The sequence below is a fragment of the Archocentrus centrarchus genome, chromosome 1 (assembly GCF_007364275.1).
Source record: "Archocentrus centrarchus isolate MPI-CPG fArcCen1 chromosome 1, fArcCen1, whole genome shotgun sequence".
Classification (NCBI taxonomy): domain Eukaryota; kingdom Metazoa; phylum Chordata; class Actinopteri; order Cichliformes; family Cichlidae; genus Archocentrus; species Archocentrus centrarchus.
In genome coordinates, this window is record NC_044346.1 from 30,778,753 (window position 1) to 30,798,114 (window position 19,362).

Here is a 19,362-nt window from a genome sequence, read left to right on the forward strand (position 1 = left end):
GGGTCCTATCCGGAGGTCCAGAACTGAGGAACAGCCTGGACGGATCAGCTGACTTGAGGGCCGGTCCGCTTTGCTTTGCTATCTGGGGCGGGACAGAGGGATAAAATACGGGAGTTTCCCGGCCAAAATGGGGACTTGACAGGTATGCTTCAGGTGAAGTCAGACTGCCTGAGGTTGTGCGCGCACATTCGCACGCATTGGCGCGCACACTCGCACGCATTGGCACACACGCATTGGCGCGCACACCCTTGCGAACGCGAACGATTATGACGTCAAGCTTTCAAAAGACATAAATGTAATTTCATCCTTTGATCTCCTCTCAAGCTCCCATATAAGTTGGCTCACTTGGAACATTTCTTTAATGTTTGCAGCGAGTTTACTAAATGTGCACGGTGAGTCTACTTACAGTCTAAACTCAGGGAATACGTGGAAAATGTATTAAACTGGACAAAAATGTCCCAAAAAATCAACCAGGTAGGAAAAAACTTTTTTTAAACCAAAATTTGAGTAGGGTGTTGTGCCAAAAACTGAACTTTTTGCAAAAGCATAAAATTCAACCACTAAAACTAATTGTGCTGTTTAGAAATTCAAGTAAATAACTAATGTGGCAACTTAATAAAAAATGCTTTTCAATGTTTCTGCTTTTTGGAAAATTATGGATTACAAGAATATTTATAAGTATTATTGTAATAACAATAATAATTATAATTTGACTGGTGGTCTAATAAATTTGTTCAGCACTGTACAACACATTCATTACATAAATCATTGCTTTAATTATTTGTAATGAAGACTTTGTACTCTGGGGACATTACAAAAATAATATATTTTCAATATTTAACATTGAAGTGTTAATTTCTCTTATGTAATCTGAATGCTTCAAGTTAAATATTTTATCTGCTGCATTTGGATGCAGACAGCTTTGGTCATTTTAAACTCTCATCACAATGAGAAAAAAAAAAAAGGCCTGCTCACTAACATCTGACTGTTTTTCTAGAGTCCATCATGTGAACCTGGTGAAATGAGGTGCAGTGATCTAGATGTGCCTCTGCTCACTGTCGAAGACATTGGCATGATCAAAAACTATTTATGTCATTTATCATATGAGTAAGTCATAAGTTTAAACTCATCAAGCAAATTATCACCATATACGCAAACATACACTGGTTAATGGTTTCTTTTGCTCACCCATTCTCATTTTCTTTCCAGACAGTGGACAGTATTGGACAGTGATGCCATATGCTTGGATGCTGCTCAGCTTTGCAAGATGTGCCAGATCGTTATACGTGACATTAGTGTCTTGGTACTGAAAAATATAGAATTTCAGGTTTTGTCCAAGCCACATGTGCATGTTCCCAATGATGACAAAGGCACCACGTCTAAATCGTAAGTCTAAAGCGTCTTTATTCAAATGCTGTTTCAAGCATTCATACATTCTTCTTCTTAAATAGTGCACATTAGATGGGTCATCGGGTCATCCTGGTGATTATCAGATTATATGTTTGAAATCATTTTTCTGGCAACTGGAATTCAAATTTTTGAGAACATTTTACCACTTATCCAAGAAGCTTCTTCATTTCAGAACTGAAGGCCTCTTGGATAAGAGGTGAAATGTGTTCAAAAACTTAAAAAAAAAAAGTGCCATGACCTGGATGACTGAGAGCCTACACAGACATGCTTGAAATCATTCTTCTGATTTGTTTTAATGAAAGAAAGTTATGACAAAATAGTGCTAAATAGTGCTCAGGAAATGACTGAATCTCTAATTTTCTATCTTTTTTTCTTTTAAGGCTAAATGGTGAGCCTCTGCTTGATGGGTGCAGTTACTGCAGGGTGACGGAGGATGATATTCAAGCCACCCTTGACCACGTCCTTGAGAAATGTTTTGGTCTGGCCCTGGGTCTTAAACAGAAGCGCTCCTATGAGTCAGATAGACTCTGTACTTTATTTTCGGCCGAGATTGCCAAGAACGTGAACTCAGCCCTGCGTAATATTACAGGGTCTACTTCTCTGCAATCAGATGAATTCATATCACCATCAAACTTAAAAGAAATGGTTGGTCATGTGATCAATATTTTAATCACATGCAGAAATTCCCAGATTTACCCAGAAGTTCAAAAGTCTGAGCGGCACAGTTCAAAGACCGATACAATCTCTTACACTACACAACAAAGTCATGACTTATTGGATTTTCTTGATTCCTTGAATTTTGGCGCTTTAGACTCTGAGGAAGATCAACATGTTCAGACCACCAAAGTTAAAGGTTTTCAGCAGGACAGGGCAAAGACATTTTCTATAACTCCCTCTACAACAAAAAGTACTGATTCCCTCCGGTGTCTACCTGCAAGGACAGCACCATCTGGTGGCAAAACAGTTCAAACTTGCACATCACCATCTGGTGGTGTCCTTGCATCACAAGATCTTCTTAAGTGTTCAGATGACGAACTCTTTCTCACCACGTGTATCACAAAGTTAGTCATTCACATTGCTAACAAAACCCATACAGCACCTGCAAACTTAGATTTTTATCAGATAGCGACTCAATTGAAAGACAGGATTGTGGATGAACAGAGATACACTATGCTACAAAACAGTACAAACTTGCACATCACTATCTACAAAGAACTGTGTTGCAAATTTAGATCCAAATATGTGCTTCTAGGAGTGATGGAAATGAATGATGTGGCTTTTGTGGAAGCCCTTGCAGAGATGTTAAAAGCAGAGCTTAAAAAACTGACAGAAAAGAAAAGCTCTAAAAGCTTGTGGAGAATTTTCAGAAGGAGCAACAAGGTTTCACCAGTCCGTCTGAATAAAGCACTGGAGTCTCACAGTGAAGAACATAAACAGAGGAATGGGTCCACACCCTCACATCAAAACAAAGAGGGCAGCAGAAACACCAGCACCTTCTCTTCTATGTTTACTTGTCTCAGGAAGGCATTCACTTGCTGCATAACCAGTCAGGATTAACAGCCTCAGCAGAATATTGAAAAATCATCACAAGTTCATTTTTCAAGATAAATCATATTTAAAATGTCTGAACTTAAAATACACTTTAATGTGCTAGCTTGAGAAATTAGGGTCAAGTCCCTGCTCTAGTTTGTCAAGTTATCAATTTTTAAAAGACCTACAAAGAGAACTCAGCCCCACCCAGTCGCAGCAGATGGCTGCCCCTCCCTGAGCCTGGTTCTGCTGGAGGTTTCCTCCTGTCCAAGGAGGTTTTTCCTCCCCACTGTTGCCAAGTGCTTGCTCATAGGGGGTCGTTTTGACTGTTGGGCTTTCTCTGTAAATATTGTATGGTCTCTACTTTACAATATAGACTACCTTTAGGCAATTGTTTCTTGTGGTTTGGCGCTATATAAATGGAACTGAATTGAAATTCAATTAAATTCAATAGTGCTTGCTTATGGGTGATTGTCAGGGTTTTTTTTATTGTAATTGTAGATTTTTCTCTAAAACCATCTACTTTAATTAACAGACACATAATTTGTCTCTTATTTGGAAAATAAAACTAATCAGAAAAGAATATAAATGTATCTGTGAGACTTTCTCCAGAACATTTGACTAGTTGAGTAAAATGCTTTGCAGTAAATCAAAAAACCACAATACGTAGACAAACATGACCCACACGAGCTGAACAGATCATTTACTGGTTGTGCGATTGTATAAATATGAAATCTGATTTGATATTTGGCGCAAAGTTTTGACCCTCATGCAACCAAAAAATGTGCCTGATGTATAAAATACCACAAATATAAAAATGTTTTCAAGCATTGCAGCTGCTACTTTGGCGCAAAGTAGCAGCAAAAATAAACCAAATGAAATAGAGATTTCACCTGGAGAGAACAGCAGTTTGATGTTAACATTCTCCAAACTGACAAAGAGCAAAGCAATATTGTAGATCTGTTCCATGTGACCAGTTTTTACTGTTTTAACCATATTTTTGGGCCTGATAAGGGGTTATGGGCAAAGCAAACGATCCACTATATGTTGTGGAAAAAACAAATGATTCTACAGCGTTTCAACATGTTGTACTATTTCTTTTTAATTATTTAAGGATTTGGATGTATCCTCTGTTTTTCATTCTTTCCTAAGAGATAGTGGCCCAATCTCTCTCAAACTTTCATGTCTTCTCTGTCTTATGTATTCTCTGGTAAATTTTGAATTCTTATCAGGGCATTCATGTCAGAGTTATAGATATCTGACGGCTCAGGTGGAGCACAGGATTCATCCAGAGGAGGGATGCTTTATTACAAACTATTCCACTGCGTAAATCTGAAATCTGTATTGCAGCTGACCTCTTTGTCAGAAAAACACAAAGCATAATTTACTGTCAGATCCTGACTCATGTGAGTATTAAAGTTATGGTGTTGTAAAAGAAATTCTAATGGTTCAATGTAAAAAAGTTCAGTAACAAGTTGCAGAAGACAGGAATTATCATTCAGACTTTTGAATTGACTCAACTTATTTTTTTCTCTCGGCTCAAAGTTGGCCCAACTTTTCTCCAAGGTGAAATATTGAGTTAGTGCAGCTTATAGTTCTTGGGTCAACTTAATGTTTCTTATTGGGGTCCAGTCGGCCCAGCTGTTATACTATTTAAAAAATTAAGTTAGCTCAGTTTGTTGCAGTTGTTGGCCTCACTCGTTGTTCTCTCACAGCAAGTTGGCCTAACATAATATTACAGTGTGGTTACTCCACAAATTAAAAACAGAAACATTTCATTTTAAAAACTGTTATTCACTTTACAAATTTGAAAAACACAAAGAAAAAGAAACACATTAAAATCAGACATTTCATAAACCGACGGCAGTGAATATCTATGAAAACAAGCATAGACAGTAGTGCAAACCATGAAGTACAATCAGCACCAAACACATGCAGAATAATGGAGCAAAAGGCCCATAAAGACTGGTCTCTCTTACAGATTTCATATTTATACCAATCACTTATTGATCCCTTATTTTCAATTTCTATATACTAATTAATGTTTTTCCAGGAGCCTTGCTGAAGCTGACCAATCACATTTTATTGCGACACTGAGGGAAACTGACTGGAGAAATGTTAAATGTTTTACGTGTACAATGTGATAAACTGGAACAGTAACTCTGGCTGCAGGTCAACAGTGTAGAGACGGGAAATGGGGTAAAGACATGTGGGAAGACACGCGGGTAAATCAGCGACAGGTCAGGACTCAAACCCACGCTGCCCACACCGCAAGGCGGCATATGTATTTGATCGCCTGCTCCACCACTGAGCCACCCAGGCACCCCAGAAGATTTCAAATCTAAATGACCGAGGAGTAGTTGTCATCTGTGGTCCACAGCAGAGCTAAAAATAAACTAACATTGACTTCTGTGAGGTTTAACTTTAAAGTGTTTCAGTTAGAAAACTTCTCCCATTGCTGTCTTTGCAAAGCTGCGAGGTCACGGCAAGGTGACTGGTCAGTTTCAATGATGCTCTTGGAACAACATTAATTATGATATTGAAACACCAGCACAGAGTTAAATACACTACAAAGCTGCATGTATGCACGGACAGGTCAGCAGTCCACCACAAGGAAACTAGAACTCTGTAACAGTTTGATCAGTTTCAGTCCAGCACTTAGAGTCTGTTAATGGAATACTTTGGTTCTCAGCACCTACATTGAACGTCAGTGTGTTTCTCCAAGTCCAACAAAAACTTCTGGACTGCCTTAAATGTGTACCTGCAGTTCTCTGGATGCTCAGCACTGAGAGTGTAGAGCAGATCAAACATCATACCAAAATCTCTGGCAGTCCCCCTCAGACATCTGCAACCTCCAAAATGGCGGCAACTTCAACTGATCCAGGAACAGTCTGCTCTTCCAGCAGCTCCTCCATCATCCCTCTGATACAAGACTCCACTCCTTTAAGAAGAAAACTATGAAATTTGTGAACTGTTAAAAAATGTGACACATTTCATAGACTACCTCACAGAATATCACTGAAGCAGAAGCTAAACATAAAAATACATCAAAAGTAAAATAAACAAAAAATACATACAAGTGTTAGCTAATGTATTTAAACAGTCCAAATCCATCAGCTCACTTAAAAAAAAAAATCTTTTCCATTGCCTGCATGTGTTTTGTATTATGGCTCCCCAATGGTGCTCCAAAAAGGAAACTAGGGCTACAGCGATTCCTCAAGTAACTCGAATAATTTGATTATAAAAAATCCTTGAAGCAAATTTGCTGCTTCAATGCTTCAACTGTAACTTAGAGACATGTTTAGGCTTAAAGTAAATATACAGCTGAATGTCGTCGGCATAACAGTGATAAGAAATGTCCTCAAAAGTGCTCAGGATATGCTGTAAAGGATTTTTTTGAAATCGGTTTATAACTGTTGAAAATAGAAGGGTCATTTTTAAAATTGATTGAAACAGCAAGGGAACAGTTTACCCTGCCCGGAATAGGGTTACCTGGGCCCCACCCTGGAGCCAGGCCTGGGGAGGGAGCTCAAGGGAGAGCGTCTGGTGACCGGGCATTAGCCCGTGGTGCTCGGCCGGGCGCAGCCCGAAGAGGTTACATGGGCGCGCCCTCCTGTAGGCCCACCACCCGCAGGAGGTGTCGTAGGGGTTGGGTGCAGTGTGTGTCGGGCGGTGGCCGAGGGCGGAGGCCCTGGCGGACCAATCCCCGGCTATCGAAACTGGCTATTGGGACATGGAATGTCACCTCTCTGGTGGGGAAGGAGCCTGAGCTAGTGCGTGAGGTTGAGAGATACCAGCTAGATATAGTTGGGCTCACCTCAACACATGGCCTGGGCTCTGGAACCAGTCTCCTGGAGAAGGGCTGGACTCTGTTCCAGTCTGGAGTTGCCCTCGGTGAGAGGCGGCAAGCTGGGGTGGGTATTTTTGTATCCCCCCGGCTTGCTGCCTGTACGTCAGAGTTTTCACCGGTGGACGAGAGGGTAGTTTCCCTGTGCCTTCGGGCCGGGGAACGGGTCCTGACTGTTGTTTGCGCTTATGCGCCGAATGACAGTTCAGAGTACCCACCCTTTTTGGAGTCACTGGGCGGGGTGCTGGAGAGTGCTCCATCTGGTGACCCCATAGTCTTGCTGGGAGACTTCAATGCTCACGTGGGCAATGACAGTGAGACCTGGAGGGGCGTGATTGGGAGGAACGGCCTGCCCGATCTGAACCCGAAGGGTGTCTTGTTATTGGACTTCTGTGCAAACCACAGTTTGTCCATAACAAACACCATGTTCGAACATAAGGATGTCCATAAGTGCACATGACACCAGGACACCCTAGGTCGCAGGTCGATGATCGATTTTGTAATCGTATCATCAGATCTGTGGCCGTATGTTCTGGACACTCGGGTGAAGGGAGGAGCTGAGCTGTCAACTGATCACCACCTGGTGGTGAGTTGGATCAGGAGGTGCAGGAAGATGCTGGACAGACCTGGCACACCTAAACGTATTGTGAGGGTGCGCTGGGAACGCCTGGCAGAAGCCCCAGTCCGGGAGATCTTCAACTCCCATCTCCGGCAGAACTTCGACAGCATTCCGAGGGAAGCTGAGGACATTGAGTCCGCATGGACCATGTTCCGCACCTCCATTGTTAAGGCTGCTGCTCAGAGCTGTGGCTGCAAGGTGGTTGGTGCCTGTCGTGGTGGTAACCCCCGAACCAGATGGTGGTCACCGGAGGTGAAGGGAGGTGAAGGGTTTATAGTGCGGGTGGGGTGCTGCTGACTTCAACTGAGGCTATAGTCGGACGGTGGAAGGAATACTTCGAGGACCTCCTGAATCCTACTGACATGCCTTCTGCAGAGTCTCATCTCTGCTTTTTGCGGATGATGCGGTTCTGTTGGCTTCGTCAGGGGGTGGCCTCCAGCTTGCAGTGGAACGGTTCACAGCCGAGTGTGAAGCGGCTGGCATGAGAATCAGCACCTCTTAGTCTGAGGCCATGGTCCTCAGCCGGAAAAAGGTGGAGTGCCCTCTCCGGCTCAGGAACAAGTTCTTGCCCCAAGTGGAGGAGTTCAAGTATCTCGGGGTCTTGTTCACGAGTGATGGGAGAAGGGAGCGGGAGATCGACAGACGGATCGGGGCTGCCTCTGCAGTGATGCGGACGCTGCACCGGTCTGTCGTGGTGAAGAGAGAGCTTAGTGTAAAAGCGAAGCTCTCGATTTACTGGTCGATCTACGTTCCTACCCTCACCTATGGTCACAAGCTTTGGGTAGTGACCGAAAGAATAAGATCGCGAATACAAGCGGCAGAAATGAGTTTCCTTCGAAGGGTGGCTGGCCTCTCCCTTAGAGATAAGGTGAGGAGTGCGGCCATCCGGGAGGGGCTCAGAGTAGAGCCGCTGCTCCTCCACATCGAAAGGAGCCAGTTGAGGTGGCTCGGGCATCTGATTAGGATGCCTCCTGGCCGCCTCTTGGGTGAGGTGTTCCGGGCATGTCCGACCGGGAGGAGGCCCCGTGGTAGACCCAGGACACGCTGGAGGGATTATATCTCTCGGCTGGCCTGGGAACGCCTTGGGGTCCCTCTGGATGAGCTGGAGGAGGTGGCTGGGGAGAGGGAAGCCTGGGCTTCTTTGCTTAGGCTTCTGCCCCCGCGACCCTGCCCCAGACAAGCGGGAGAGAATGGATGGATGGATGGATTTTTAAAAGTGGGTGAATGTCAGCATTCTTAAAATAAGTGGGTACTTAACCAGAGACCAGTGAGGTATTAATCATTGAAAGCACACAGGGACTGATATGGCAAAAGACATTTTTTGAACAGAGAGGTAGGTAGAATTAAAGAAATAGGAGAAAAACTTTCTATAACAACAGGCCAAGCTGGAACAGGGACAGTAAGTGAAGAACCAGATGGGGAAATAATAGAGCTTATATTACTGATCTTATCTACCAGAAAAGAAAGAAAATTATTACAGTCTTCATTTGAAGAAATTGGAACAACAGGTAGAGCAGGAGTAAGGATATCAGTAATTGTGTCAAGTAACACCTTTGGATTCCCTCTAGTCCTCATGACCAAGTAGGCCACCCTTGCATCTTTGACTGCATTATTAAAAGAAACTAAAAGATCCTTTAAATGAACATGTAAACGACTTTTCTTCCACAGGCCCTCAACTTTACGACAGTTACGCTTAAAACAGTGAATGCTGTCATTTACCCAGGGTGAAGGTTTTGAAGCTGTTGCAACACAAATACAAAAGCCACAACACTAATACAAAAGCTGCAACACAAATACAAATGGGCGACATGGGGAGCTGCCCAGGCGACTAATCATCTAGGGCCCCCCTCCGCCCAACAAATTGCGATCACTGCAGCAGCACCTACCGCACTACCCCACTTGTGGGGTAATGTTTGCCCTTTACCTGCTGTGTGGTGCATGTAGCTTTCTGCCATGGTGTGACAGACAGTTTGTAACAGAAGGAAAGGGGCAGGCGGGGGATTCTCTCGTCTCCGTTGCTGACCCCGGAATGAATCTGTGCACAGGGTTTCCGCGGGGTAGTAAAAGGTAGTAAATTAAATGAGCTCAAATTAAGGCTATTAAAAAGTAGTCAAAGGTAACAAACAGAATTTGACTTGGTAGTAAATTTTTCATCACTCCTTCAATATACAGTATTTCGACTTTTCCACTGATGCAGACTTTTTAAGTTCGTTTAACTATAAAATCTGTATAAAAATATAATGACTCAGCAGGACCTGAGCTGATGTTGATAGACTCGATTGGTTCCGCTGTCTGATCTGCTGTGCGCATGCACAATGTTGCAACCGCCTAGTATGTTGAGACTAGTGAGTCATTTTGCGCCTCGTCATGGGAAAATGTAAGTTTTCACAACTTTGGCTCGATGACCCGGCATTCAAACACTGGCTTAACCCTCTAGAATCCACGGACACGCTGGCGCATCAAAATGACATCACCGATTTGAGATGATGTAGCATCAGGACGCTGCTATGTACTATGTACCAGTTTTTAAATTACGTTGATAGGCCAAGTAAAACCAGAGTTATGCCCAATAACTCCCCTCCTCCTGTTGCCCCCCATTCACACACATTTTTTTTTCTTTTTTTGATTGATAGAAAATAAAAGCCTGTAATAGAAGTCTTGTATTTTATAAGTCCATGAATAAGTGAGATTTGCTCGCATGAACACAGTAAACCTTGAGAGGGTGTGTTTTTTGTGTGTGTGTGTGATGGGGGGGGGGCTAAAATTGTGTCTGCAAACACCTCAGAAAGTAGCTGAGGTCCTGATGAGAGATGTATCAAAGGCGTTCTGCAGATTTTGCAAGTGTGAAATATGTGCTCACCATGTTGATTTAATTCAACACGCTAATACCGAGAAGCACACAAAAAGTGTGCACCCTTCTCTTCTATGAAGCTAAGAACCATGGGTTTCACTGCTCCAAAACACAATGAGACAAAACAAAGAAATGAGCTATACTGCTATAGAGCTATACTGTTTAAAAGCAGCCTCAGTTTTACACAATGTTGTGGGTTGCCAGTTGGGCTTTTTTGGGGCTTGTTTTCATAGAACTGGTTGTCTGTTTCTGTCGCAAGATCTGGCAACACTGCTGCTGAGGAGTAGGTGAAAAAGTGGTAAAAGAGACAGCATAACTGGCAAGTTTTGCCTGTAATGGGCCCCTCAGTCTTGTGGAGGACAGAAACAGTTTTTTGAGGTGGCATAAATAATTTGTCTAGCATGTGAGTCCCGATTGCACTGCAAATAGTTGCACACAAAAACGCCTCAGGCCTTTCCTTGCATTTTAATGTGAATAGATGTATATAACTTTATTATTTACTATATTTTTACACAAGTTTTGAAAATTTACAACTTATATTTGCATTTTAATTGTAAAAATAATTCATTAAGCATGTTTGTGATTTTTACAGTAAAAAAAATTAACTTTTTTCTACTCGGATTTTATGTTTTTATGTGATTATTACAGTATGTCAAAATGAAAGATTAACTATACAGTCACACACATAAGATTGTGCTGAAAAAAATTATAATAAACAAGGTAAGGTAAACAGTTTCTAAGGTCAACTGTAAAACTAAAAACAAAAGTCAAAAATGGCCAAATATACCCCGGACCCCCGAGGTTAAGCCGGTCATGGGGAATGATCGAGAGGCCTTTTGTAAAGTGTGCAGAAAAAAATATATTTGACCTGGAACGGCGTGATGGTGATAAAATCACACCGAGCATCCACCATTCACCACACTGTAAACCCGGATAAGTTGAATCTACTTAAAAAAACCAAGGTAACTCGTTGTCTTAAATTTTTTAAGTAATGAAACAATTCATTTAACTCAGCCTGGTAAGTAAGCACTACTCCATTTCCAGTTGAACTAAATTGTATGTTCTAATTGAACAAACTTATCTTTTATAGTTCATGAAAAAATAAAATGTCTCCTATCCTTTTCATGGTTGTGTGGGGGTGATGGGGGCTGGAGCCTATCCCAGCTGACAAGGCAGTAAGATGCAGGGTACACCCCATACAGGTCACCAGCCTGTTGCAGGGCTGACACAGAGACCAATTAACCTAATCCCAGTAACTGCATGTCTTCAGATTGTGGGAGGAAACCCATACAGACACAGGGAGAACATACAAACTCCACACAGCAAGAGGGCCAGGCTAAGGTGGAATTGAACCCAGACTATCAGATAGCTATTCTAGCTGTGAGGCAGCAGTGCTAACTAACACGCCACCATGCTACCCAGTAACACAAATATTTTTTACAGTGTTGAACTGTGTCTGTTTAAATTTGGTAAACATGATAAAACTCAGCCCTGCTGAATGCTGGTACATTAATATTTACAAATAACATTTGTCCATGGAACAATAAAAAAAAACTATACGAGAGAGCGTTGTGAACAAAAACCAAACAAAAACACCAAATGTCAACTATTCCAAACAGTGAGAGGCCTGAGCCAAGCCAGAATTGAACCCAGACCTTCTAGATGGCATTATACCTGTGAGGTAGCACTGCCAATCATCATGCCACTATGCAGCTGCACATTAATCCAGTCTGTTAAAACTGGTATAAACTAGATTTTTAGTAGGTGCAAAACTTGATGATATTAAGTTGTTTGAACTCAAACACATGATTACAATAAGATAGACCATCAAAAAGTACAGTCTACTCAGCATTCACAAGTAATGTTCACATTCTAGGCAATTTGTAATATGAACTCAATAATTTTAAGTGGAATCAAAATCTGGGTTTACAGTGCAGCAGCGGATTCGTGCACGTGGGGAGCGGATCATTTTGTTTTTTGGTGCTACACAAAGCACTGCAACTGCAACCTCAAGATCAGCTACGAGCACAAGTATTGCCGTCATACCTCAGCAGCAAACCAGTATTCCAATATTCTATTGGAAAATAAATCATCAGCTTGTGAAACTTGAATTTCATTGCATTTTGTTTATATTAAAAAACAAATTTCCTGAGTCTTCTTGTAATGTGTTTGGAATATTAATGTGTATGAGGTCTTAGTCAAGACAAAGTCACAGTTACACCGTCAAGTAAGTGGGATAAAGTTTTGTCTTTAGTGAGAGATGGGCTATCGATAATCTTACATGGCTTAGTGCTGTGAATCCACCGACACCCCAAAAAGGGCTGCTGCTCGATTTCGTGGTGGTAAAAGTATTGTAGAGGTAGTAAAAATGGGTAGTGAAAGGTAGTAAATTGTACTCTAGGATTCCTGTATAGAACCTGATAAAGCTTTAATTATCCCACAACACGGAATTTTATAGAATTAAGCAACAGGCAAGTGTACACAGTGCAAACAAAATTACATAAGGATTGAAAGATATAATAAGAGATGGACTAGAAAAAACATTATGAACAGAACAAATTAACTCCAAGGAATATTTACACAGCCATACAAGTATGAAATTTATAGAGAAAAAAAAGTAAAACCCCAAAAACATTAATGATTTTCTAAAATTGAAACAAATATACCGAATATGATACAGCTCAGACTTGATTGCATATAAGTACCCTTTTGTGTTGCATGTGAAATAACTACAGAATGATTACATACAGGTTAAAGACTTACTATATTATTATTTCCCTTAGCCGATTCCCCAAGAGCTGAGGAGATCAAAAAGAAACAAAGAAAGAAAGAATTAGAAAAGATGTCTAGTGAGGGGAGAATTTTTATTCTATTTTTATATTGTGGTTTCTCCTTTTCTACCTCAAAAAAGATTTATTTTCCTAATGTTAAGGCAAACTTTGTTTTGTTACTGTTCCATTGTTTCTAAACAAAAATGTTGATTGTGATAATAAAGTATTTTGTTGTCATGTACAATGTTTGGCAAAATTCTATCCTAGGTCTTTTGGATCCTTTTTATATCTATAAAGCTTAAATATGAAAAAGTATCGGTATCAATATCTGCGATACTGACCCTGCATTTACTTGGTATCAGATCGATACCAAAATTCTGAGTATCGCCCACCTCTACACTGTGCCTCTTTAATAAATCCAGTAGATTTTTTTTGTTTGTTTTCTTCTGTGTTGTGCTGCCACAGACCCTTAGTAATCTGGCCCTATATGAAGTGATATTCTTCACAGGTTTTTCTAATTTAAATGGACTGCATAAATCAACAGGGTACACTGTGGTGAAATAAGATGAAGATTGAAATAAGGTGCCCTACAAGAAATAAGGTGAAGATTTCATAATACATCTTCTGCACACTGTAGTTTCAACACGGTGGATAACCAGCATCACACTATCAAGGAGAGTACTGCCCGTCTCTAGTCCTATAGTTTTTATTAATCCTCCTACTCACTTTTCCTTGACTCATGACGTTTTCATCAAGGTCTAGTAAAAGGCGAAAGGAGGTATCTGTTTGCACAAATCAGGTTGAATAATCCCATTTACAGTCAAATTAATTCTGCATAGTAGAGATATATACAAGGGTCCTGGAACAGCAGAATTAAGAGAATAAAAAGTCTGAAGGGTGTTATTATAGGGTTGTTATTTAGGCCATATTGAATGGGTCCCACAGTTTTTTTTTTGTTTTGTTTTTTGACTAAATATCATATAATTATAATACTTAGGTTTGTTGTTTGACCCACATTGCATTTGACGCTGTGAGATGCACATTTGATAATTAGCTGTTATCTGAGCCAAAGCGCCAGACAACATGTGTTACCAGGCAACACCAAACAAACCTGCAGCTTAGTCAGGACTGTTAATTGTTGTTACTGGGGCTAATTTTGACTTAGGATTAAATTTGCTCAGATCGTGAATAAATCAACTCGGATTTCTTGTAGGGCATTTAGCTTGTCAAAAAAAATGTGCTCGGATGTTTTAGTATCACGGCCTCACTATGACAGCAGAGCTGTAGCTCAGGGAGTCCCGGAGAAAGATCCTCCTGTAGCGGTTCCTGAGGTCCCGCAGCCGTCCTCTGGCTCAGCCACAGCGGGGTACCGCTCGGCTAAATACATCCCGACTGAATGGTTCTCCAGCTACCAGACTTTACTTCAGCAAGCCAGTACCAGCTGCCACGCGGCTACGAACATCCAGCGAGAGTCCAGAACTCTGAACCAAGACACCGAGGGAGCCACTTTTAAGATCCAGGCCGAAGGAACACGTCTACTGGGAGAGAGACTACAAGAGATCCACTACTGGAAGTCTGAGCTGCAGCGACACATCGAGCTGCTGCTGTCCGACACTGAGTCGCTGGTGGCGCTGAAGACGCGGTTGGAGAAGGCCCTGGACGCCACCGAGATCCCCTATGCCATCGCCACCGATAATCTGAACTGCAGGGCGAGAAGGCTGGGGCCGGACCTGGTCAGAGACACGGTGGAAGAGGAGCTGTTGAAGGTGGTAGTCTATACTTCTTGATGCAAAATAATGTAGACTATATATACTGTGTGAGTGCTTGCAAAAATATGAATGTGAAATTTCGGAAAACGAATGGATATATTTTCTCAAAATGTATTTAATTTTTTCTTTATGATTTTACTATTACTACAAATGGGATATTTTAGAAAGGGACATCAATATTTTATTTTAGAATAATGCTTAAATAACTACAGCAAAGTTAATAATCGATTAATCACACAAGCAAAAAGAAAATGTGAATTTTCACTTGCAGAGTTCACTTCCTCAAGAGTTAAAAAATTCTGCTTTTCCTTGCCCTAAGTGATATTTACATAAATATATTTGGCTTTAGAACAGCAGGTAATTACCTTTGGATCTAGCAAATTTTAGCTCTTGCAGTAATATTCTCAGAATAAAACGTTTAATAATGATTTCAGTAAAAACATTAACTCACCATCAGCTGAGGGCAATGACATATTAATCAGTAGGCTGACTGGTTTTTAGGAAGTGGACTTGATCAGGAGTGTCCAGGCTCTTCTGAAGAGGACTACAGCTCAAGTTGTCAGTCAGATCAAGTGAGTTTGAAATTCTGTTTACTGGGAGTCGACTGCATGGCATGTAGCTCACTTATGAAATAGCTTCATTAGTTTAGAAACTTTTATTTCATGTGTGTCTGTGCATCAGGTCGAATAGAGAAGCCAAGCAGACTTTAGAGATGGATTGGTCTGACAAATACCAGGCCTACTATTTTGATGACCACAGTGGAAGACACAGTAACATGAGCTCAGATACACAGCATCATCCCAGCTCAGCTGCTATGCAGGAGCAGTGAGTCTGAGTGACTGGAGATATTACATAAATCTAACAGCATGAGAAGCTGTCCTGATAAGGTTTGCACTTGCTGCAGGGTGTCCAGCCACCCATCATGGACGAAGTTTACACAGGACAACCTGTCCAAGGCCATGCAGGAGGAAGAGGCCACCAACAGTCTCAGGTCAGAGCACACACTAGTTTATACTGCACTGCAGCAGAATCTAAAACTGACTGTGGTTCATTATTTATTATTTGCTGTAAACATTGTGAACCTTTGTGTGTAAGAGTGCTGGTGGAGCAAGTGCTGCAGGACACCACCGAGGATCTGAGAATCCAGTGCTCCAGTGTTGACCGAGCCTTCAGCCAGCGCTGTGTGGAGCTGAATGAGGCCAAGACCTGGCTGAATATGCAGCTCACACAGGTAGACAAATTGGCAGAGAGTAAATGACTGATTACTAGCTGATGCTTGATTGTAATACTCTGTGTAGATCTTGGAGCAAATTGGTGCCCAGGAGAAAAACATCGTGGCTCTACAGCAGGCCATTCACAACAAAGAAGCTCCTCTGAGAGTAGCTGAGTCCAGACTTTACCTTCGCTCCCTCAGACCCAACATGGAGCTCTGCAGGGATGAACCCCAGCTCAGGTATGCATAAACAAAACAATAAACCTCTTCTTTTTCTTTGTCAATGCCTTGATTTGTTGCTTTTGTTTGTAGCTTGGAAGGGGAGGTGAAGCAGATTGATGGCACTCTGGCATCTCTGAACCGGGAACTGAGCAAAGCCAGAGAGTCCCTGTCTCACCTGGAGGAGTCACGCATGGCAGTGGAGAAAGACATCAACTGCAAAACCCACTCACTGTTCATTGAGAGGGAAAAGTGCATGACTCACCGTAAACGATACCCAACCAGTTCAGCACTGTCAGGATACTGAAGGGTTTGACACTTCAGAGTGTTTGTTTGATTGCTTTTGTGTGTTGCTGAAATTAGTAAAGAAAAGTCATGTGTACAAGAACAGCTGAAACCCGGAGAAAATACTGCATTTCAGTTTATTTTCATAGCCACAATTTTCTTTATTCATTCACTTTACTAAAAGGTTGGCAATATGCGACTCATACAGAACTAGTCAAGAGTACAAGAGTTAAAAACTGCAACATCGGAGGAAAACCCGTAACTACAAGCAATGCATAACAGGTGCACAGCTGAGAGAAAACAGGCAACAACATTAGATCACCGTTTTATATGAATATGCACTTCTGAGATATGGATATCATTTAAATAAACATGATTCTTTGCAATCAGTAATCAAGAGATTAATGTGACCACATATTTGATCAGTTTTATATACTGTTCAGTTTTTGGTTTTGTTTTTTTGGCTCTGTCTTACTGGAGTTCATAATTAAAGTAGATCTCTTCTACCTCAGGGATATCTTCATACACATGATCACCATCGTCATTATCGTAGATGTGCGAGTTGCTCTGCTGCTCAGAGGAATCCAAATTTGAATGCGCCTCAATAACACGGTTTTCATAAATCTAAAATAAAAGGAAAACATAAGAAGGAACAATTACACTGGTGAAGACGAATCATGCTGAAAGTCAGAGGTCACAATAAGATGGTCACGTGCAGCATAATCATCTGAAGGATGTAATGTAAGCATGTTAAGGACATGCTGGGCACACGAGCATATGAAGCATTTTTATCCCTTTTCTTGATCACACCGCTGAGAACAAACGTAACATTTCCAGCCCCACTCACGAAGCATCCAAAATCATCAGTATGATGGGCTGGCAGCAAACATCGTACCCTCTAGATGCTTCTAATATTGTCTTGTTTATTTTTCTCTTACGTGATCCATAAGTTTTAACTCTCCTGCTTCTTCAGTGTTCATCGCGACCCTGTTCATGCCGATCTCAGCTCCTGCAGCGACGCAGAACACAGTGAATTAGTGTTTGCGTGTGGATGAATGCGTGTATGTGTTTGTGTGCATATGCGTGTTTTACCTCTTGCTTTGCTGCATTTATAAACCTTGATCCAAGCCACTGTCGGTATCAGCATTAAAACCAGAGGTGTGGGCAGAATGTAAACAAGAATGTGAATCTCTGCAGGAAAAGACATATTAGAGAATGAAATGTGTACAGTAGTATCAAAATCCCCAGATATGAGATTATTGCAGTTTTTTGAAACAGCAAAAAATAGCATCAGATATGTAGACTGACCAGGATTAGGTAGCGCATATTCCATATTTCATTAATAGTTAGACGAGCACATTAGTCCTCCGTTACGGTCTGAAACTCTGAATTTATGTACACAAACCAATATTAAAACTATAAATGCATGAGGCTTAATTTCTCATTAAAATAGGCAATGTGCCTTTAACCCAAAGGAAAAAGAGCAATTGAAAAGAACAGCGATCTCATGTGAATGTACTTCCAGCAACATTTATTTTACTTCCTTTATCTGAAATAATGAATACATTGTATACTAGTTTTCATAAGAGTAGAAACAAAGCCTTGAATAAAAGTAAGTTCCTTTAGGGAATGTTTACATACGGACAATTATTTACTATAGCAGTACAAGATATGACTATGACCTCTCACCTTTGACTTCAAGCTCAACAGCAGAGAAAATATCCAGTCCTCTGTTTCTTTGGACGCCACAAAGGTACAAACCAGAATCCTTTCGGCTCGGACTGGTAATGTTCACTGTAAATTTTCTGGACACTTTGTCATCATTAAATCTGATTCGTCCGTTTTGTTTGGTGTCAGAGGTGATGAGTGCCTGCTGCAGACATGTGGAGGGCCGGTTTCCTCTGCAGATGTACTTCAGGTTATTCTGGTACTGAGACTCATACGGACAACTGATGGATACTGAATCTTCTTTATAACTTTGGATTTTGGTCACGCTGTTACAGCAGCTGTCTGTCAGAAGGATAAACAACATTAAAACTGTCACAGGCTGAAATATAAACTAAGGAAACCCATGGAAAGAGTTTCACCAAACAAAATGCGTTTCACATCTAAATTTATCCTCTCGGCCAAAAAGGTTTGCTGACGAGTAAGTACTGATCCTAAACTAACCAACATTCACATATCTGGAAGACTGATGCTTTGCTGAGTTCTCCTCTCTGTATGACTGTGTGTGTGTGTGTGTGTGTGTGTGTGTGTGTGTGTGTGTGTGTGTGTGTGTGTGTGTGTGTGTGCATGCCGCTTCCCTTTATGTATCATGATGAAAGAGCTGGTGAGGAAGTGGGGCTCATAGGTGATTAGGGACAGTGGGTGTTTGTAGACGTGCAGTTCAGGCCCTAAACCAGGGGTCGGCAACCTGTAATCCGGAAAGAGCCATTTGAACCCGGTTTCCATGGAAAACAAAACAGTGAGAGCCGCAAATACTAGCGGAAGCCAGTATCCGCTACCGCGAGTGACGCATATATTGAGAAACGAAAATAAATAAAATGATTTTATTTTAATATTTCAAGATCACAATAATGTTCCAATTTAAAACTACAACAAAAACTGAACTGACAAAAATAAAATGCACTTCATTTGGATACTTATAATTTACTTCCGCGAGCCGCACAGAGCCGCAGATTAAGCCTGGATGAGCCGCATGTGGCTCTGGAGCCGCGGGTTGCCGACCCCTGCCCTAAACGCATGAGAGAAAAATGTATCATCTAAGCCAATTTAAGCCATAATGCAATTATTTTCATGACAAATGTGTATCATATTTACATCATATTTCATCATATTTGTGAAATAT

General features: G+C 41.4%; 2 protein-coding genes across 2 annotated transcripts; both read left to right on the forward strand.

The window, feature by feature from the left end:
• Positions 1 to 344: 344 nt before the first annotated feature.
• On the forward strand, positions 345 to 3,319 carry LOC115789273 (uncharacterized). Its single transcript, XM_030742616.1, has 4 exons — positions 345 to 474; positions 998 to 1,107; positions 1,210 to 1,386; positions 1,791 to 3,319. Exons 1-4 carry the CDS (start codon positions 454 to 456, stop codon positions 2,965 to 2,967), a joined length of 1,485 nt encoding a protein of 494 aa, XP_030598476.1. The 5' UTR covers positions 345 to 453; the 3' UTR covers positions 2,968 to 3,319.
• Positions 3,320 to 14,094: 10,775 nt separating this feature from the next.
• tekt4 (tektin 4) lies at positions 14,095 to 16,900 on the forward strand. Its single transcript, XM_030739282.1, has 7 exons — positions 14,095 to 14,794; positions 15,299 to 15,369; positions 15,479 to 15,622; positions 15,702 to 15,788; positions 15,893 to 16,028; positions 16,096 to 16,250; positions 16,323 to 16,900. Exons 1-7 carry the CDS (start codon positions 14,264 to 14,266, stop codon positions 16,534 to 16,536), a joined length of 1,338 nt encoding a protein of 445 aa, XP_030595142.1. The 5' UTR covers positions 14,095 to 14,263; the 3' UTR covers positions 16,537 to 16,900.
• The last annotated feature ends 2,462 nt before the right edge of the window (positions 16,901 to 19,362 follow it).

Excerpts from the sequence above, each read along its gene's own strand:
- tekt4 (XM_030739282.1), top strand. The coding sequence starts at position 14,264 with ATGTGCTCGGATGTTTTAGTATCACGGCCTCACTATGACAGCAGAGCT. Across the intron at positions 15,789-15,892 it reads GAGGCCACCAACAGTCTCAG|AGTGCTGGTGGAGCAAGTGC; the intron begins GTCAGAGCACAC and ends TTTGTGTGTAAG. Across the intron at positions 16,029-16,095 it reads TGAATATGCAGCTCACACAG|ATCTTGGAGCAAATTGGTGC; the intron begins GTAGACAAATTG and ends TACTCTGTGTAG.
- LOC115789273 (XM_030742616.1), top strand. The coding sequence starts at position 454 with ATGTCCCAAAAAATCAACCAG. Across the intron at positions 475-997 it reads TGTCCCAAAAAATCAACCAG|AGTCCATCATGTGAACCTGG; the intron begins GTAGGAAAAAAC and ends CTGTTTTTCTAG. Across the intron at positions 1,387-1,790 it reads AAAGGCACCACGTCTAAATC|GCTAAATGGTGAGCCTCTGC; the intron begins GTAAGTCTAAAG and ends TTTTCTTTTAAG.